The following is a 20803-nucleotide window of genomic DNA, read 5'->3' on the forward strand; positions in this document are numbered from 1 at the left end:
CTCCACAGCCAAGGGTTTCCCAGCCAACACTGCCGCCAAGAAGAAGAGAAACCGACTCGCAACTCGCTAGAAACAAAAGTGAAACTGACACCACCTTCAGCTGGGGCGGGATGGAACTGAACCAGAGCCGCCTGCCCTTCGCTGTAGTCGCCCATCGGCAGATGTGTACGTTACACGTGCAATTCCCTAGCGCCGCCACCCCAACTCCCTTGTCAGCCTCACCACCAGGCACAGACTCTACAGTTGGCACCAGCACCTCTCCCCCGGGCCGTGGCACAGCGAGTGCCCCCCTGGCTGGCTGGCATAATGCACGGATTAGAAGGCACACGCTAGGGCCTGGCTAATTCTCCTCTGACTTAAATCGGGGATCCAGTGCTGCTCGGCTGGAGCAGGGCCCAGGATCTGGCCCAGGAGGACTGGTTCCAAGGCGGTGGGGTCAGAACTAGCCCTTCTCCCTCGACATCCGTCTCCAGATACAACATGTGTGAGCCTCATTGGGCCTGCTCTGCAGACAGCTCGAATGTCGTCTTAGCCGCTGCTCATTTCCAGTGCGGGCAGCTATCGCTAGCAATGACCCACCCCAGAGCCTAAGCGGGCGCTCAGCTTCCTTGATTAGGCGCGGCAGTCGTTAGAGGCCAGGCCTGGCGAGTGGATTAAACTGCCTCGCACCCGGGGCTTGTATTCCTTTTACAAGCATGCGCCACAAACTGGCTTCTAGTTCAAAGGGTTTCCAGCGGCACGGGGGCTTGGCAAAAAGAGGGGCAGGGCTAGAGGCGGGCAAACGTGAAGCAGCCAGGCAGGCTGCCTAGGACAAGCCGGACTGTAGGCTGCGGGACAGGACGCCGTACGCAATCAACGGCTGCGTCGTTGTCCCCATGTGCTGTATCCTGCGCTGGCCGCAGGCACAGAGCTCCGCTCGTCCTGCTCCACAATGCGGGATGCGCTCCCCACCCCCGCAGCTAAAAAGAGTCTCCGCGAGGCGTTAGGCGCCCAGGAACTATGCCCCATAGCTACACAGTGCTGATTCTCTCCAGTAGGGGGCAGAACTGCACACCCTGCCCCAGCCAGTTCCTCATTCAGGAGTGAACTGGAGGGGTGAGACCCCTGAGCCAAGATGGAAGCTAGGGGTGGGAGGGGCCCCACAGGCTAAGCCCAGTCATGTATCTAAGCGCAAAGCAACACAAAGGCCTCAGCGCTGAGGCCCAGGGTACAAAGCTCATCCTCCCAAAGTTGGCCAGCGGTGTAGCAGGGCGGGGTGCTAAGCCTGGCTCTGCCACTGTCCTGCCGTGCGTCGCTCTGCAAGTCATGTCTCCTCGCCTCCTTTGCCTTTGCTGGGCAGAAGGGCAGGGACTGTCTCGCGCTGTTTGCACGTCCGGCTCAGAGCCCAACAGGGCTCTGCACTCAGGGCTGCTGCAGTAAGACGCCGGAGGAAAAAGAGACGGCAAGGAGGAGAAAATGCACGCCCAGTCTGGGAAGTGGCTGATCCCTGAGAGCCAGGAAAGGCCGAGCGGGGAGCAGGGGGATTTCCCTTGCTTTTCCTACAAACTCTTCTCCGGGTGCAATTAAAGAGATTTGTTTAATCAACTCTCTGGAGAGGGGAGCGGGAAGGTGGGGTGGGCCTGGAGCCAGCAGCTGTGCTCAGACATGCCTGGTTCGGTGACTCCCGGCCCCTTTGATCATCACCCAGGGCAAGGCACAGCTCTCTCTAGCTTCCCGGATGCGACTGGAGGGTGGGGATTTGCCATCCCTGGGATTGTCAGAACGCCCCAGCCTGTGGCGCGCAGCTCCCTCTCCTGGGCTGCCCCAGGGCTCAATTCCGGCCCACCAGCTCCTCGCAGGCAGGGGCCAACCAAAGCAATTCTGGCCTGAGAACCCCTTGGGCCTAGACCTGGGCCGCAGCAGAGACCCCCAAAGGCAGGCGGCTATGAGAATTCGGGGCGGGCAGCCTACAGCCCACCCCCTCCATTCATCACCAAGCCATCTCGCACACTCACACGGCCCTTCCTGCGCACAGCCAGTCGGCTCGTCCCCTCCCTTTCACTAATTTACACGCACACTCATTGCTACCGGCGTATGCCCAGGCATTCTCACGGTCCTCTGCCTCTCCCCTCGGACGAACACACACAGCTCCTCGTGTGCACACACACACAGCCTCGCACACCCAAGCACGCCATGTTGCACACATGTACACGCTCGTGCACGCCCCCCCCGGCACACAAACACACCGACACATACACTCTCTCCAACACCCATCTCGCATGCACGGCCACTTCCATCAAAAAACCCTTTACTCTGCACTTTTCAGCAGCGCCGCTTCATTTGTATGCACCCCGTGGTGCACTCTAGCCCAGGCGGACAGGTTACTAAAGGAGATTTTACAGCCGTGCTCAGAGAGTTCACATTACAGTTCTCTCCACTGTCTCACTTTCCTTAATCCTGGGGGGGAGGAGGGGGAATTGGAGGGGGGGGGGGATGGCATGAAGGTCCCAACTCCAGCCAAGCAATGCTGGTGATAAACCTCATCCATCCCCTGATTTATCTGGAGTTTCAGCCCAGTGCTTTGCAGCAAACGCCATGATTGGAGGCTACCGAGGAAAAGCTGGCAAGCCACCAAAATCACCCTCCCAGGCCGCAGGGGCACGGCTGCTGCAAAGATGGGAGAGGTGTGGGGCAGCGGGGAGCGGCACCACCCCCTCCAAATCAGCCACAGACTCCCTACCACAATATCAGCTGGCTCTCAGTGGCTCCGTGAAAGAACAGGATGGACGTGGGCAGGATCCCCGGCTAAGCTGGCCGGGAAATGGTTTTTGGAGCTGTGAAAAATTTAGACAAACTCACAAAAAGGTTTCCCAGACATTTTTCATCAATGGTTTACGGGCGTCTGTCAAAAATGGATATTTCCCCCTCTTTTCAGCCACTAAAAGGGGGGGGGAAATTGCCTCCAAACCAAACATTTTTCCATTTTTGGGTGCCAAATATTTTTGGGTTTCAGTTGTGGAATAAAAAAATGTTTTGCTTGTTTGACTTTTCTTTTACACCCGCCTCGAATACGATCAAATTCAGACACCGACCGGATATTTTGGCCTTAGCGCTAATTGCAGATGGACACTGGCAGGAGACGGGGAAGCCATGGTTTAATGCACTTTTAGAGAAACAGCTGATCAATAAATCAATCCTCGGCGCAGTATTTTCCATGCCACAAATATGGGCTCAATCTGTGTTACACCGGAGAGCAGGGAGCGCCTCGAAATTCCTTCCTAGGGCTTTGGAACAACTAAGGAAGACGCTGGTTTCCTGACGGGCCAGCCCGTACTTCGTGCGGGAGTTGATTTGGTGCGAGGAGGGGGCAGAGCGAGGATGGATGAAGGGAGCTGCATGGCTCTCACTCATCCTCGCAGTGACACCCTCCTGGGCCAGCCGGAACCGGGCTCAGCACAACGGACGGGGTGGCCCGTCAGGAGACCAGCGTCTTCCTTCATTGTTCCAAAGCCCTAGGAAGGAATTTCAAGGCGCTCCCTGCTCCCCGGTGTAACATGCATCGGCCCGTCTCAGTATGCGGGGTGCACACAGATGCCAGCACCGCCCGGCTCGTGGGTTGGCAGCCGGCAGAATGCCAGCCCCTTTCTCCGTGTTTCAGAATGTCCAAAGCCATCAAACCAAACAGCAGCACAGAGCCCCCTCCCCAAGCTCCCCGCCCTGGGGCCCAGGAAAGAAAACAAAGCCAACCGGACCCTCCCTGCATGACCCCTCCTGGCAGAGGCCTGGGGAGGGAGACTGGAGGTCGGCACAAGGGAAGGGAATTCCAGGGCTGAGGGCGGCTTCCTGCCCTCCACCTGCAAATGCGCAGCTCTAGGGAGCCTCCCGGGCAATGGGGGTTATCAGGGCACAGCAGAGGCCTGGATCCAGCCTGCTGCCCCACCGACCAGCCTTAAGAGCCTGTATAGATCAAAGCCAACACCATGACTGGTGCCTGGGGAGACTCGGGTGCCACCATCAGCCTGGTCCAGCAAGGCGCTGAGCACCTCCGGCTCCATCCAAGCCACAAGCTGGCGGCTGCGTCTCTGAGTGGATCCCAGCAGGCTGCTGAGACAGGGGAGAGATCTGATCTGGTGGTTCCTTCTGGCCTTAAACGCTGGGATTCCCCAACCTAGGAACCCACCCAAGCCTGTGAAAATCTCAGGCTGAGAGAGAGGCGCAAAGGCGGAGAATTCGGAGCAGCAGAACGATAACCCCCAGCCCCTCGGTGTAACGAACACCCAGTACCTCCTGGGGCGATTCTACAAGACACACTGCAGGCCCCTTTTGCACCCAGGCCGGGAGCGGTAGGGCTGGGGGGGGCAGGCGGGCGATGGCTCTGCCGACAGACACACGCTTGTAGCCTGGGAGCTGGTGGCCCTGGCTGCGGGAGTCGTGCTGACGGCAGGAGACCCGAGAGTCCGGCTCAGCCCGTGTGCGAACAAAGTGAGAGCAGGATCAGCGGGGGAACTGTCCCCTGAGGGTTTCGCTGCTCACCCGCGCGCGTGGGTCATTACCGACACTCCGGCATCGCCCAGGAAGAGGCACGGCGGGGAGCATTACGCTGGGCTTGGAAGTATTTCCTTTGCCCTTCCCGCCCCCAACTGAGCCCTGCTGCTTTCGGTTCCTGTCCCCCTGTGTGACTGCAGCCGCCATCGCGGGGGGGTCGGAGTCTCGCTCTCCAGTGCCCGGAGGAGATGCTGCAAACCAGAGGCCGGAAAATCGAGTGTCCCCAGAGATTTGGGCCAAACAAGGGCAGCTTGGGCTGTTTGGGGTGTGCGGGGGGAGGGGAACCTATAGGCTGGGTGAGAGTGAAGGAGAGAGAGTGGGGGGGGCAGGGTTTGGAAAACGTCAGGGATGGCTGAAATGCCCCCCATGCCTCTCTGGAAGGGTGATGCAGCAAACACCAGAGCTGCTGCGGCCTCCAACCGCTCGGAACTGGTGTGGGAAGGGGGAGAAGCCAGTGCCAGGCCGAGCCATCCCGACTGCTGGCTGCCATGCTGGGCGTCCACACCCCATCGCACAGACAGAATCCCGGCGCTTCTGGGTAAGGGGGAGGGAAATGAACAGGGACAAATTAATCCATTGGCCGTGAGTGAGACGGAAAGATTCCCAGCCCACGTGACGCGGGAGAGAGCTGAGAGCCCCAGAATAAACTGAAGTGATTTACTCTGGCGCTACACAGAGAATCAGCTACCCACGACTCCAAGGGAGCCGGCTGTATCCCTGGTGACAACACAAACCCAGAAAGGAAAGTCCCAGTGGTTTGTTTGCCAGGCCGGATCTGCCAGCTGAAAAATTACAGGCTTATAAAACGCATGGGGTGGGCGTGTGCGTTCAAAAAATGTTGGGATCAAAAATAGAGGGCCTGACTCTGATGATCTCCTTATAATTAGAGAGGGAACCTGAGCCACAAAGTTCAGCCCCAGGTCAAAACTCGCCCAAACTTTGGAGAAGGAGTTTTGTCTTGGCCTCTTGTTCCGACGGGGTGAAGTACCCCACTATGCAGCACTCCAGCATTCAGCGAGCTGCTGAGGTCCCAACCGAGACCTCAAACCAGGGCTTGAGCCCTGCATCGCCCTGGCACGGACTCTGCACGTGGCTGCATTTCACCCCCAGCGTCTATACGGACACCGCGCGGACAAATGCGATGCCCCAATTCGATGCGATCGGCAGGGCAAATGTCACCCAAGTTTTTGTGTGTTTGAATAACGTTTGAATAGGGCATCACGGTCTTGGGGTTAGGGTACTAGACTGAAGAGCCAGGAGAAGGGGGTGTTGTGAGGGGTTCAGTCACTGACCTGTTTTGTGAACTTAGGTAAGTTTCTGTGCCTCAGTTTCCCTTTGTGGGCCTTGTCTGTTTGGATTGTGAGCGCTTAGGAGCAGGGACATTCTCACTATGTGTGTGTAAAGGGCATAGTGGTTGGGGTCACTGCACTGCTAGAATACAATGAATAATAGCATACCCATCTTCAACTCCCTTTTACAGCACCAGGTTGGAAACGTTCAGGGGGTTATTTCTTGGGCACAAACTAATCCCCAACTGCCAGGGTTTGCAATGAAGTAAATCCGCTGGCCTGTTCTAGTGGCATCACCGCCCATCAGGACGGAGTTCAAGGCACCAGGAACAGGAGAGGACATGGACTCGAACTCTCTCACTGGAGAAGAATTAGGCTGGGGTCTTTAAATAGCACATGGACCCACCCCCATTTTTAAAGGGATCGCTAAAGAAAGCCTGGCAAGGCCCCCCCAACACACTGCGCTTGCTTTTACCGGATAAGTATCAGGCATGTCAGCTCTGATTGGCCCTGGCGTTGCTGGAGGTAGGACGGCCACTTGCCCGGTTCTACACCAGACGGGCTCTCTTTTGGGCTGCTTTGTCCCCTCTCCGGTACCGGGCCACAACCAGACGTGATTCTGTCCGGTATTGCATGGGGGACGCCCTTTGGAAGAGTGCGCTGCTCCGGCTCCACCAGCGTGACCTCGCACGCACCGTGCATACTAGGCATGCTGCTGGGGGCGGGTCAGGCAGGCCAGGGTGGGAAGTGCCGAAATGTCTGGTATCGCGGGAACGTGGAGGCCTTGTTAGGATGCGTCTTGTGCCCTCTCTACCCAGGGTGCTCAGTCTTTAGCAACGGCTTTCTCCCCCGCTGGAGTTCACTGGGTGTGAATCAAACTAAACCAAAGCCAAAGACTCCGTCTCACTGCAGAGCATCCGGCGTGCTCGGCGCCTGGGTCTGAGCCTTGCCTGGGTGTGAGCAGCCCTGCTGCAAAGCCCTGCCCAAGCAGCTGTGCCCTCGCTGGCACTGCGCTTCCCCCGCGTGTTGCTAGGACGTATCCTGTGGGCACATGCCAGGGGCTCCCTGCTGCAATGAGCTGAGCCGCTCGGTGATTGTGGGAGAACCCATCTGTCCTACTGGGCACAGCAGGGACCTGTGGGCAGGCGCTGGAGGACTAGCAGCACAGAGTGGTTTGGCCTCAGTCACATTGCAAAGCGGGTTCCCAGCCTGAGTCAGGGCAGGGCCTGAACCTGACCCACCCTCCAGCTGGGCGGCCCAGCACAGGGCTCAAACACCCCCCCCCCTTGGGTGAGAGGGTTTTGTTTGTGGACAGGAGCGGGGTAGGGGCAATGCCAGGTTCAGAGCCTGGGTTAACTCGGCGTTAAACCGCCTGCTCTATACATGGCGCGTTTCCCAGTAGAGCAACGTCGGTACTGGTACATCTCCCAAGCCCTGGTGTGGGTGCGGGTGTAAAGGTGTCTTAGCCCTTCCTGGCCAGGTCTAGCTCTATTGGTCTGAGCACTTTTATACCAAGGTAACTGTGTCCACACTGGGGGGCGGGGGGGACGGATTGAACGTACACCTGTATAGTTACAGCCGTGCACCTACAGATCTCTCCCTCGCTCAACAACCCGACTTTCATTTATGCACAGACTATTCCACACTAGACGGGACCTGAGTTGCTCATGGAAAAAAACCAAGGAGAACATAAAACAACTTCCAGGCCCTCTTTAGCCATCACAAGGCCAATTTCTCTGTTCCTCGTGTCACCTCTACACTTCCAAACGTTTCGAATCAGCAATAAGGCTGGCTCCAGCACCCAGCTATAACCTCCCAACATTCCTAATCCAGATTGTGATTTTACTGCTTGGGACCAACGCTAACTGAACTGCCAGAGCCTCTGGGAAGAGTAAAAGTGAGCAACACCAGGAAGCGATTTCACTGAGGCCATTTGAACTACAGCTCCCAGAATGCTCCTGTAACCAGCATGCCCTAAAATAAAGCCACAGACCATGTTTATCAGTTCCCAGCGCCCTTAAAGAGACACTGTCAGGAAATTCAGGCCCGACATTGAGATTTTGTTTATTAAAATCTCCGATTAATAGAAATACTCTCTTGATTTCCCCCCCCCCCCCATGTCATTGGGAGCAGTTTTTTTTTTATTTTAATGTAATCTCCCCACCCGCTCTTTGCAGCTTAGCAACCCAAACATTGCAGTATGGTGCCAGCACATGAGAATCTGAGGAGTCTGTTTTCATTGCCAGGCTGAGCAAAATGCTGCAAATAAACCAACCGCAGAAAGGAGGAAAAGAAAATTAGATGCCTAACATTAATTATTTAAGGGTATTTTGGTAACCCAGATGAGGGTTAATAATTTAATGTATGGAGCCCAAGTCGGCTCTTAGTTATACTGTGTGAGTCCATCGAAACTGACGCAGTTTGTAAATCAGAATCACATCTAGCCATTGGTTTTAAACAAACAGTGTCCAAAAGGGGTAACTAAGCAATCTGCGATATATCCCAGAGGACCCCGGTCTGCCCCGACTCCCCGGAAGTCAATAGAATTTCCCTGGGGGAGCTGACAGAGGAAGCTAGCTCGGATGCACAGACACACAAATACATCCATACACTGAAACACACAAAGCAAGACCCTGCCATCTCCATGTTACTGATCTGACCCGTCCCTGCACCCCACGTCTCCCCAGCTCCGGATCTGAGCTCCCTGCTCGTATCCGGGTTCATAAATTGCACTAAAAAGGGGATCTATTTTTACCGACCCAGCTTTTAAAATTAGACCAGGCAGAAGGAGCCAAATCCTCTGCTAAGCCATTGCAGAGCATGAGGGCACGGCTGGGAGACGTGGCCGAGCCCCCGGCCGCCTGTGTCCTGCACGGTGGAGGGTGGGCACAGACAGTGGGAGAACGAGAGAGAGAATCGCGAAGGTTACATTTAAAGAAGGGGCCCATTGTTTTTCCCAAACAATGCGCAGCAGATGGGAGAATCGAAAGTATGTTGCAACCTTCCCCCCCCACACACAACCCACGAGTTCCTAGCTAGTTACCCCTCATGTTTCAGCACATGATCTGAGATCACTGCTGGAATTCACTGCCCGAGCGGCTGTCTCGTCTCCTCTGACCTCCCCTTGCCAAGAGGTACCAGGGCTCCCCTTTTTGAACACCTGAGGCCCAGTCCCGCAGGGCCCTGGAGCCAAGCCAGACAGCACTCTCAGACCTGGGCTCGGAGCCACCAGCCCTGCCAAGTCATTTTCCAGCACAATTCAACCGAGGTTCATTTGAAGTGAGGTTTTCAAGGCACTCCCTCTTAGGAAGGACTATTTTCTTCACGGATACCCACACCCGGGGGACCTGGTTCTCCTCCGCCTGACGCCAGGTGTCACTGGGCTGAAGGCATGAATGGGCCCAGCGGGAGGAAACCAGCAGAGCCCCAGCGTGAGTGGAGCTGGGCATCCGACCCCCTTCACAGGAGCCCCCACGTGGGCTGTGGAATGAGGACAAAACAGCACAACCGCTAAGCACATCTCCCGTCCCTCCCCCACCCAGATAAAGACCTAGCGGGGGGGGGGGGGGGGAGGAATTCAACGGTCAGGGGCTCAGCAGGTGGGGGCTTATCAAGTGAGACTACAAGATCATGTGGTTCCCCAGGCCAAGGTCGGTATCAGAGAGCTGTAGCAATGACACATGGGAAGGCCCGATGTCACCTTTCCACACGTCCATACACACCTTGTCCAAAGCCGCACTGCTCCGCACACAGGTGCTGCATTTCCTTTTGACCACATACTTCCTCCCACGGCTCCTACCCCTTGGGTGACACTGGGCAACGACCCCCTTCTCTGGGAGTTTTAAATACCCATACAGGGCTCCCCATGTCAGCGTTTGCACACGGTTAGTTCCCTGGATCTTCCCCAGAAGCAGAGGTGGGTCCACCCAGAACCCGGGATCCAGGCACCTCCAGACTTGCACCTGAATGCAGATTCTGGCCCTGAACTTCACTCTACTCCACTGCTCGTCTCTGAAACCCTGCAAGCGTCTCCTCAGCTGTGCCACACCAAACGTGGGACCAAGACCTGAGACAAGCATCCGGGAGACGTGACCAAACCCTAGGGTGACCAGATAGCAAGTGTAAAAAATCGGGACAGGGGGTGGGGGGTAATAGGTGCCTATATAAGAAAAAGCCCCCAAAATCGGGACTGTCCCTATAAAATCAGGACATCTGGTCACCCTACCAAACCCATCCGCAGAAGAGGAAAGCTCAGCTGATATGGGATTCCCTGATGCGGGGTAAGCCCAGAGGAAAAGCCTGTCCCAGGCCAAGAACTGGAATAACAACGAGGGAGCAACCGCCAGAGGCCCAATTCTCCTGCCCCGTGTGTGGTCATTTACTCCAGCGTGGCCCCAGGCACTAGTCACTGACTGCACAAGGGCCAGAGGTGGGAGCTGAAGCTGCCGTGGGCTCGATGCAGGAACCCCTGGGTGGATTCTCTGGCCTGTGCTGTGAAGGAGTCAAACTAGATGATCACAGTGGTTCCTCTGGCTTTAATCTATAGGAATCTTCCCCAGGAGCATTTTGATTTTCTTTTTGGAGGGGGGGGAGAGAGGGAGAGACTGTGATTTGGTGCCTCTGACGGATTTCAAAGGGGAAATATTTTCTCCTCAGAAGTAGCTTTAGGAACTCAAGTTAAGAGTTCATAGACTCATAGAACTGGAAGGGACCTCAAGAGGTCATCTAGTCCAGTCCCCTGCACTCAAGGCAGGACTAAGTATTATCTAGAGTTACCCCTGGCTGGGACAGTCCTACCTTGTCTGCAAACCAGGGGGTGGATGGACTCAACCAGAAATAATAAATAATCATTAATCAGCAGGTCACCTGCTTTCTTGCTTCTGCAGGCCGAGCTTATTGCACACACGAGGGGCTCCTTGCATTAATAATAATAATTAATTGCACTCATAATAAATTGTCAATCTAAGGCACCTTCCAGCTGAGGATCTCAAAGCACTTTGCAGTTATTAATTTAGCCTCAGAGCTCCCCTGTGGAGGTAGGTGACTATCACTGTCCCCATTTTACAGATGGATAAACCAAGGCACAGAGGGGGGAGAAGTGTTTTGCCCGAGGTCACACCCCGGGAGCCAGTGGCAGAGCTGAGAGCGCGGTGCACTAACCGCTAGCTCACGCTGCTGTCCGAGGGGATAGGAGTGAATCTGGGTCTCGGTGGAGGGAAGCCCCTAGTCAGGGAGAGGCAGCTGGACCGTGTGCAGTCGCATCATTGTGCTCCTGGATCGGAATCAAGGCCAGCATTGCAGAGCCCTGGCCAGCGCTGCACTAGGTGCAGCTGCCTTGCCAGGGCTATTTTCGTGCTGCTAGCTTCTCAGACTTTAAACAGCAACGCCAGCCTTGGACGAGCTCTGGCAGGGAAGGGATGATCCCAGAGCTGATGCCCCCCCCCCCCCCCCGCGGACTCTCCTGGCCCACGAGCGAGGGCAGAGGGAGCTGTCTGCGGGGAGCCCTGCAAAGCCAAACCTGGGGCAGGTCCACATCGCCGGGAGGGCAGGGGGCAGGCGGGGGTTTGGCCCATTCTGGCAGCTCCCCAAGCCAAACGAGGCTCCCTGCCGGGCATGCGTGGGAGCTTCTGCTCCTGGCTGGTCTCAGTCCCGTGCCACGGTGGGAGAGACCCACTCGATGGGCACAATTGTTATCCTCGCTGCACTGGGCTAGTGGTGACTGACAGGTGGCAGGCCCACTACCAGCCCCCCAAGACGTCTGGTCCCCAGCAGGTGCTAACCTAGGAGGGGCTGTCTAGGGAGCGAGGCGTGTGCATGGGGATAGGAAGGACGGAGAGAAGGAAAGAGCTGGGTTCAAGAGCTTTAAGGTACAAAGTCAGAACTGAGGAAACACCACAGTTAATATCACTCGTGCAGCCTTAATTCTGCAGCCTCTCGCATGTGTGTTTAACTACGTGATCACAAACCGTCTTGGCTCAATAGCCGTCTTCGAATCTAGGCCCTTCCATTTCCAGCCACAGGCCTGTCCCACTGCAGCTCTAGAGAGGGACAGGACACACGCTTTGCCAGCAGGCTACACAGTTAGTGGCTGTGGTGGGGTGTCAGGCTTCTTGGGTTCCCTTCCTGGAGCAGTGAGCAGAGCATGGTCTAGTGGTTAGAGCAATGATTGCAGCCAGCAAAGTCAAGCACACAGATTTGGCACCTTCCCTCCCAAAGGCAGCATGGCTGAGTCGATGAGATGTAGCTTTGGCATCTGAGACCCTCGGGTTCTATTTCCAGACATGGCCTTGTGCAAACTCAGTTGCCTTATTTGCAAAATGTGGGGGGAACGACCATCGCCAGGCTCCTGGGGCAGGAACCTGAGGCCTGTCTCAGACACGCGGGTTGGGAACTGCCCAGAAATACTAACGCCAGTAAAAGAGGTGAGACCAAAACCCAGGGGCTTCTCTCCCCCTTTCTCCAAGAGACACAGGCAGGTGTAACACGGCTGCCATGTGCACGACACCTGGCAAGTCTGGCACGGGCGGCTAAGACAGGGGAGGTTAGCCTGGTCCTGGGCACTGCCTCCTGGGTGATCAGCTAAGCCTTAGGGATCCTCCTGTCCCCGTGGCTTGTCTGTCTCCCCTTGGGTGCAGATCTGTGGGCCCCTACCCACACCCAGTGGAGGGGGCAGCATGTGACCCTGATGTGGGAGTTGCAGGAAGGGGAAGCAAGAATCAGGTTAAAGCCATAGGAAAGTCCAGCCCCAGAGGGACTGACTGGCAGACTGAAGGAGAGGTGAGCGGGGTGTCTTGCTATTCTCCTGCCCCACTGACATCACCTTCCTTCTGGGGGGCAGCTGGGGAGCTGAGGGGCTGGGACCACAGAGCAGACCAAGCCTTTGGTCCTTGCCCTTTCTCCTCCCCTCTTTTCAGTGGAGCTCCCACCCCTAGAATAGACCCTCACAGTCGCTAAGGAGCAGAGGGAGGAGAGATTCATTTAGCTCAGGGGTAGGCAACCTATGGCACACGAGCTGATTTTCAGTGGCCCTCACACTGCCCGGGTTCTGGCCACTGGTCCGGGGGGCTCTGCATTTTAATTTAATTTTAAATGAAGCTTCTTAAACATTTTAAAAACCTTATTTACTTTACATACAACAATAGTTTAGTTATATATTATAGACTTAGAGACAGAGACCTTCTAAAAACGTTAAAATGTATGACTGGCCCGCGAAACCTTAAATCAGAGTGAATAAATGAATACTTGGCCCAGCACTTCTGACAGGTTGCGGACCCCTGATTTAGCTGGAGCAAGTGGGCCTCGCAGCAGGGAAAGGGTTACTCAGACGCAAAGGGAAGGCTGGCTGCTCAATAATTAAATAAATATCAAGAATCAATATGGACAGAGCAAGCGATCCAGCCTCCTCCTCCAACGTGGCCCTGCCTCAGCCGAGTTTTGGTGGCATATGCAAAGAAACTTTCAAGTGAATATTTTATTCACAAAAAGAAACCACACAAAGCACACACTCACGGCGCCCACAACAGTAACACACAACACAACCAGGGAATATTCTCTCCTGTCAAATAACACACACAACACCAACTGTGAACAGAGCCTAAAAGAACACCCACATACCATATTGCAGCCTATGTTTTATAAACTAACACACACAACACAGGGCCAGTATGCTGTGATCTAAAGTAACACCCGCGGTCAATATGTTATAACCCAATGTAACACAAACCCACACAATAATCCCAGTGATCCCCTAAAACAACACACAGAGAGGGAATATTTGATGACCTAGAGTAACACAATGCACAACACAGGTAGTGATCCTTGCCACCCCCTTTAAAATAACATGCACATAAAATACACAACACCCAGAGACTATTTTATCACCTACAGTAACACAACCACCCACAATGAATAGGTTATCATTTAAAGCAACACACGCATAATCAATATTTTAATAACACAAACACAATATACACCAAGAAAATATGATCCCTCCAAATATCACACACAACACACGCCGTGAATATTTGTGACCTACACAATACACACTAGCCACGGTGCACAGATTATCCCCGAAAATAACACACAGAGACACACACAGAGTTGCTCCTAGAGAGTCCACACACACAGACACGAGCCCATGTGATTCCAACTTCGTACAAAGTTAGATCATTTCGAAGAAAAACGGCCCCCATCACGCCCGAAAGGCGCTTCCCCGCAAGCCCAGACCTGGGGGGAGGGGGGGGGAGACACACATGTGCCGTTCGGTGCAGAGGAAAGTTTCACGTGTATTACTGGCGGGGGGGGGGGGGGGAGGCTGAAAGCAATTAGTTATAGACCGATTATTTCCCCTCTAAATGCCCATGAAGGCAGGAGTGCCCCGAGGCGAACCGGCTGCGAGCTGCCAGTCGCTCTTTTTAATTACACCCCAAATCCCCCCCCATTCCCCCCTCTCTCCCCAAATGCCCCCCCAAACCCTGCAGTCTCCCTGCGCCCATCCACCTCCCGCCGCATGACCAAAAACAAGCGCCCAACCACACTCGCAACCCTGCGAACAACACAGCCCCAGTGAAAGTGAAGGGGAGGGGGGGGGGGAATCACTAGACAGAAAAAACAACCACCACCCTACTAAAAACAACCGGCAAAAGAGCCGAGCGTCATCCCTGCTGCAGACAGCCCGGATCTTCACACACACCAGAAATCCCGCCCTTTTCTTTAACTGTACAACTATTTTGCACTAATGGTGGCAGAGAAATTACTCCACCGAAAAAGCCCCGATCTCAACAGAGGAAGCAAATCTCTCTCTGTCCGCATCCCAGTTACTAATAAAAGCCAGCCAGCAATGAAGCAGGGGCTCGAAGGGAAGCAGCCAGGGGCGGGCAGGGAAGGAGAAATGGGGGGCTGTTACCTGAGTTAAGCACAGAGGAGACGAATACATCCCGAGTTGATCTGGGAAACTGACTAATTGCAGAAGAGAGACCCAAGGCGCAAAAGTTACTGAGTCATTTCGAAGGCTGTAGCAGTTTTCCCCCGTCTCCTTCTCCGGAATCGCTCTCTTCTCTGGAGATGGATCGCAGGCAGGGGAGGGGGGGTGTGGGGCGGGACCCCAAAATCAAGAGAGAGCGAAAGATCCAACTTTAAGAGGAAAAAAAATCAACCCGAAATCTAAGACAAAAAAGACTCATCCTGGGGGGGGGGGGATAGATCTCCGACCCCCCTATAAGATCCCCCCCAAATACAAAGTGGGGGGGGGCAGAGGGGGAGCGATCGGGGAAGTTATAGGGAAATTCGCTCCATTGGAGACACGGGCACGAGAGAGAGAGAGGAAAGAAAGAATGAGAAAATGAAAAAAAAAAGGAGCGAGGAATGAAGTGACGTTATGAAAAAGCCCATCCCAAAATATTACATCCCATTTAAAGATGCAGGATCCCCCTTTTGGCTGATAGCTGCGACGCTACAGGGCAAAGCTGCGCTGGGAGTAGGGTTTGCAGGGAGTTGCGGGGGGGCAGAGTGGGGAGATGTGGGGGAATGCCTAGGTTCCGGGGCGGGGGGGGGGGGAGCACAAGGTGGCTGGGAGATGCCAGGGCTTGCGGATCGGCTGGACAGAGCCGATAGGATCAAAACTGCAGATTCATATTCGTCTGCTGGGCAAGCGCCAAAGGAGACGCTGAGGATTCAAGCCCCAGTGGATGGAGGTTCTGGGGAACTCACTGTGCCAGGGATGGGGTGTGTGTGTCACACACACACACACACACACACAGCCCGCTCTCCCCTCAAGCTTCACTCCTTGCTGCTAACACAGTCAACTTGATATCCAGTCGCTAGATAGACACATGCGTCTTCCCCCGACGGGAACTGCCCTAGGCCAACTCACACACCCAGGAAGCCCCCCAGGGTTGCTGCTCTGGATTGGGGGGGGGGGGATCGGTGCCCCTGGGAAAAGAGCTGGCGGAAGGGCATCGCCCGATATTATGTCGGGGGGGAATCTTCTGTTAACATCTGGACTCAGGGCACGTAGACAAAACAACAACAACCACCCAGAAGCGTCTAACAGCCCCTCCAGGTCACTCTCCTTCCTACCAGCCGCCGCCGGCTTAGAGGGAAACAGACAAGGCCAGAAGCGACCCCGGACACGCAAGTGGCAGCCCGAGCCCACCAGCCCAGGCGCCGATTGCAGAGAAGCTGCTCTGAGAGCAAAATCCGGATGTACAGACTCGGTCCCCAGCGCAACAGGCCGAAGCGGCCCTTGGAAATGTTAGTAACAAATCAATAGCCAACCGGGACTCTAATCGCGCTGTTATCAGCCCCCCCCCCCCCCCCGCAACCCGACTTTCTGCATGGCCCCCCTCGGCTCACACCCTGCGATCCGGCCATTCACACCTCAAACCCCGCTCACTCCACACGCTTGGGTTTATTTACTTCGTTTTCTCTTTTGGCTGCAGTCAGGCGAGTTAACTTCTCCCGGGGTCGCTCCGTTTTCGAAGTGGGCGAGGGGGGATGATAACATGAAGCGACAGGTGAACAGTAGAGGACACATCTGTCAGGTTCGTAGATTCCTTTAGTCCAGCCGCGGCTAAGAGTTTGCAAAGCCGGGGAGGGGGGAAGCGGGGGGGGGGCAGTTGCTCAGATCAAAATTAGTAACATCACTTCGCCTCCTTCCTCAACACAAACAGCACAAAAAGAACAGAAAAGAACCCCCCCTCCCCCCAGTCAAGCAGCAAACTCCAAAACACAAATTCTCCCTGCATACAGCGGAAAAAACAACTAAAAAATTCTGGAGGCTTTAATAAAACTAATTAGGGGGGGGGACACGTATAGAAAAAACAAAGGGAATCCCTGCTTTATAATTCTGAAAGTGAGACCTCAGCCCTTCTCTGCCATGGCAAAATGTCAGACTCTCGAGGTTTGCGATTTTTGATTGACTCCCTCAACTTCTTTTTAAATTGCGCTGATCTTAGCAGGGACCTCAAACAAAAAGAATATGGGAAAAGTCCTCTCTGGTTAGGAAATGTTGCAGGATTTGGAGGCGAATATTAAAATGAAGGGTTTTGCCTAAATCCGGAGTTCGGAGTGGAATTGTGTCTATTCGGTGTGTGGTATATGAAACAGCTATGGCTTTATAGCTACAGCTGTCTTTCTATACAAGACGAAATGTAGTAGCATCTACTTATAATTATAGGACAAAATATATTCGCGTAGCTTTCCACCTTATTTTCCTACTAGTTTAGACACCTAATTAATCATAGCATCTCCATAAATCCTTGGTTTTCCCCTGACACTTTTGCTTTTCCAAACTCCACAGTGCTTTTCTCGGCAAAAAAAATTTCCAGAGGTCACCCCCGACTCCCCGCAAAGTATTTTCTGCAGAAGAAAGCACTCTGCGCGTTTGATTTTCTGCGTGTGGCAACGTATTGCAGGCGGGAAGGGCTCGTTAGAGATTCCCAAATTCACTCTATGCTGCAAAGTTTGTAAGCGGGAGAGTCCCGAAGTTGCTAAGCACTGGGGCGGGTGGGGGTTCCCTCACTTCTCCCCTCGGCAGTGCAGGTTGGAAGGGATTCAAGGCCTAGAGCGGATAGGATCGATCGGAGAGGAGGCCTAGGGTAAGATGTTATGTGTTAAACACCTACCCACTGCGGCAGGCAGCTCGCTCTGCATACGCCATCCCGATGGTTTCCCCCTCTGTACGTGGACAAACCACCTTCTCTTTTGCTTCTAAGGTCAAAGGGATTTTAGTTTTGGTCCAAGTTTTTTGGAAGCATCATTAGAAGAAAACAGTGTTTCTTCCCTTTCGTCGCAGGAGCAGAGAGCCGCGCTGAGATTTTCTCCCCCTGCCCTCATCAAAATGTTGCATTAAAAAAGAAAACTTTGGTGTCGGCGTGGAACAAATCTGCGTCCTTATCACATTTTTTGAAAGCCCCCTTTTGGGGAGTGTTTATTTCTCAGCAACTAGCAGAGCCAAGCCAAAAGGCCAAGGAAGCAGATTTGCTCGGAGAACGGGGTGGTTGGTTTGTTTTTTTAAATCTCTTCTGTACTAAAAAAATAAAACAGCCCCCAAACCTCGAGGCTATTTTTGGAACGAGAACTGAAATTCGCTTTTAGTTTCTTTGGTGCTGTGGTGGCAGGGGCGGGCTGCAAAGTGTCTCCGCTTTGAAACACCACGTTTGGGGGCCCTGATCAGCAAGGGGGGGGGGGATCCGCGGGGTACGTGGCCTGTCTCCCTCCCCCGACCAGCCCGCAAGCCCTGAACTTTGCTGGCCCTGGCAGGCCCGGGCTACCAGCTGGTTAGAGAAGCTGCGGCTGGCATGCAGGCTGGGGGCGGGGGAGAGACGGGTGTGCATTTCGCACCGGAGGGGGCCTAGCTCCGTTCCCCCCCGGGCCCTGCAGGGCAGAGCCGGGCCAGCTCAGGCAGGTGGGCATGAAAACACAGCGGGGGGGAGGGCAGCAGCGCAGGGTGCGCAGCCGGGGCTTGATCGCGCCTCTGCTGGGCGTCACTGCCAAGTTCAAGTCGGTGCGGCTTGCAGTCCTCTCCGCCCCTTTCCGAGCGGCCATTTTCCGCTACATCCAGCTCTTCGCCTGCTGAGCAGCCCTGGGCTGCGGAGAGCTCTCCCCCCCCACCTCTTCCCCAGCACCTCGGGGGAGGGGGCGGGGAGGAGTGGCAAAGAAACTTCCCCAGCAATAACCAGCTCCCTCCCCCGCCGATACAGCATGAAACTCTGCCTCGCAGGCAGCTCCTGGTCACTTCTGCATCCATCCCCTCCCGGCTGCGTCCCCAGCCTGCCCCTTAGCAGGGCAGCCCCCACCCCCAAGCACAGACCCATGCCGGGCACATCCCCCCACCTCCCCTCCCAGCGCTCCACAACTCTGCTTTGCCATTGCGGGGCAACCAACAGACCCCCCCCCACCCATCAACTTTTGCTGTTTGGTCCATCCACCGAAGCGGGGAGGGGGCAGGTAGGAGAGAAAAGGAAACTGACAGGGAACCTACCATCGCCAAGTGAAATTAACGAGGCTCCAGACCAAGTTGCAGCCAAAGGAAAAGGGAAAAAAAAAATCTACAATTTGTGTTTTCCACCAACAAAAAGAGAGAAGGGAAAAAAACCCCAAAGTGTCCTCAGAGTTGGCTCATGTCTCCGGCTCCTTCTGGCTCTGAGCGCCCATGTCAGTGTCCCCAGCGTGGCTCGGGTGTATTGTTATTTTGGTGGTGGGCTGTTTGGGTTGTGTGTTGGGTTGGGGCTGGGCCGAGCGCACACACACGGGCATCTGCTCTCCGGTCGGCGCGGCTCGGCTCAAGGAGGTGCCTGGCGCTGGGCGAGTCAGAAAATGGTCCTAAGCCCCCAGGCCGGAGGGGAGGAATCGCAGCCGCTTCCCAGGGTCCCCCAAGGCTCCTGTGACAAGTCTCCTCTCGGCGGAGCGGCGGCGGCGGGTCGGTTCCGGCGACTATTGGGAGGCCATCGCCCCCTCTGCAGCTATGGGAAATAAAAGCTCACACCTTCCCCTCCCCCCCCAAACACCAACTCCGGACGGGCATCGCTCCGGATTGCAGCCGCCCGCCGGCACCCCCCCTTCCCCATCGCATCCCTCCCCTTCTCTCCTCCCCCCGCCGCGCCGCAGCGTCCTCCTCTTCCTCCTCCCCCTCGCCAGGACACCGGGCAGAGCCGCACGGGGGGATCCCTCGCCTGGTGGGGGCGGGGAATGGGGCTTCTTGCCCCCCCCCCCGCGCCAGGGGGGCGAGCCGAGGCGTCCGCTGAGCCGCCGCGGGATGTCGGCGATGGTAGGGGGGCGGCGGCGGAGCAGGGGCTGTGCCCGCATCCTAGCAGGAGCCCGCAGGCTAGACCGAGCGGGAGGGGGGGGGGGGTGAGTGTGAGCCGCCGTGTCACAGCCCCGTGCATCCCCTGCCGGGCACACGCACACCTGAGAGTGCTGCAGAGGGTGCGTGGGACACACACCGGCTTGGGGCTTGCACGGCCACTGCAGAGCGGATTGCAACGGGCAGTTACATAGGGGGGGGGGGGCAGGACTCCCCTCCCCCCCCAGCTGTAGAGGTGACACAGCTGGAGAGTTCTGCATCACAGAGTGACCCCCCCATCAGGACACCCCTCCCCCTTCCCTCAACCCCCCCCCCTCCCCCATCACTTGCTTAAAGCTGCACACACCCATTTTAAAAACGGAGAGTCTGGTGCACTGGATCCGAGTTCCCTAGCAGAGCAGAACACCCTCCCCCCCCTTATAGCGCTGGTGTGTGTCTGAAAATACAGCGTCAAACATTAACCGCGGCCTCCATTAACTCCAGCAGAGCCCTGGCATGCAGCAGTGGGCAAACGATTGAATTTGAAACGTGCCTTCGAACTTTTGAGTGGCTGCGAGGGTGAAGGATTAAAGGAGTGAGCCAAGCTAGGGAGTCAAGAAATAACTGCCTGGGGCACCCACACCTCCTGGGCTGTCCAGGGGCCTGCTTCTCAGCTGTCCCTGGCTTCACCTGCGGCCCCGGGTACTCAGCACCTCTGCAAAACAGGCCCCAGGAGAAGTGGGGTGAGTGCAAAGAGGAGGGCGTGTGGGACACATTGTTGATTCCCACCTGCCAGAAAGTGAGGGGAAAAGACTGACCCTTTAGTTAAAATCATATGCCAGCTGTTCTGCAGTCTGTGATCCCACTTTTCCCTTTGACTGCTGAATTATGATGTTTTTTAAATTAATGATCATTTGAATGTTCCTACAAACTAATAATATTTAACTCAAAGCAAAGTTCCTTTTGGGTGATAGTTTCCCATTAGGGGCTAACTGGGTTCACAGTACTCTAAGGTGATCAGTGACTTATCTCCAACCCTTTGGTACAAATTTAACAGCAGATTGACTGGGATGGCCAAGGGACTGCAGGCTTGTGAAGTTACACATTGGATATGGTAAAAAAGTTACACTGCCTCCAAAGAAGTGACAGTCTGGCGTTTACCTCTCTAGCGCCATATAAATATTAGATGTAATTAAAAACATATTTA

The 20803-nt window shown here is 55.3% G+C and overlaps 1 protein-coding gene across 3 annotated transcripts in view; it reads right to left on the reverse strand.

Moving 5' to 3' along the window:
- NFIC (nuclear factor I C) overlaps positions 1-19046 on the reverse strand; it is a 152818-nt gene extending 133772 nt beyond the window's left edge. For 2 of the 3 annotated variants that reach the window (XM_065422208.1, XM_065422204.1), the window contains exon 1: positions 14719-15144. In XM_065422208.1, the coding sequence (XP_065278280.1) occupies positions 14719-14748 (30 nt within the window). In that variant the 5' untranslated portion in view covers positions 14749-15144. Of the gene's footprint in view, positions 1-14718; positions 15145-18795 lie in introns of those variants that run through there. The other variant, XM_065422207.1, reaches the window with a different exon arrangement.
- Positions 19047-20803: the final 1757 nt, after the last annotated feature.

The sequence above is a fragment of the Emys orbicularis genome, chromosome 24 (genome assembly GCF_028017835.1).
Source record: "Emys orbicularis isolate rEmyOrb1 chromosome 24, rEmyOrb1.hap1, whole genome shotgun sequence".
NCBI lineage: Eukaryota > Metazoa > Chordata > Testudines > Emydidae > Emys > Emys orbicularis.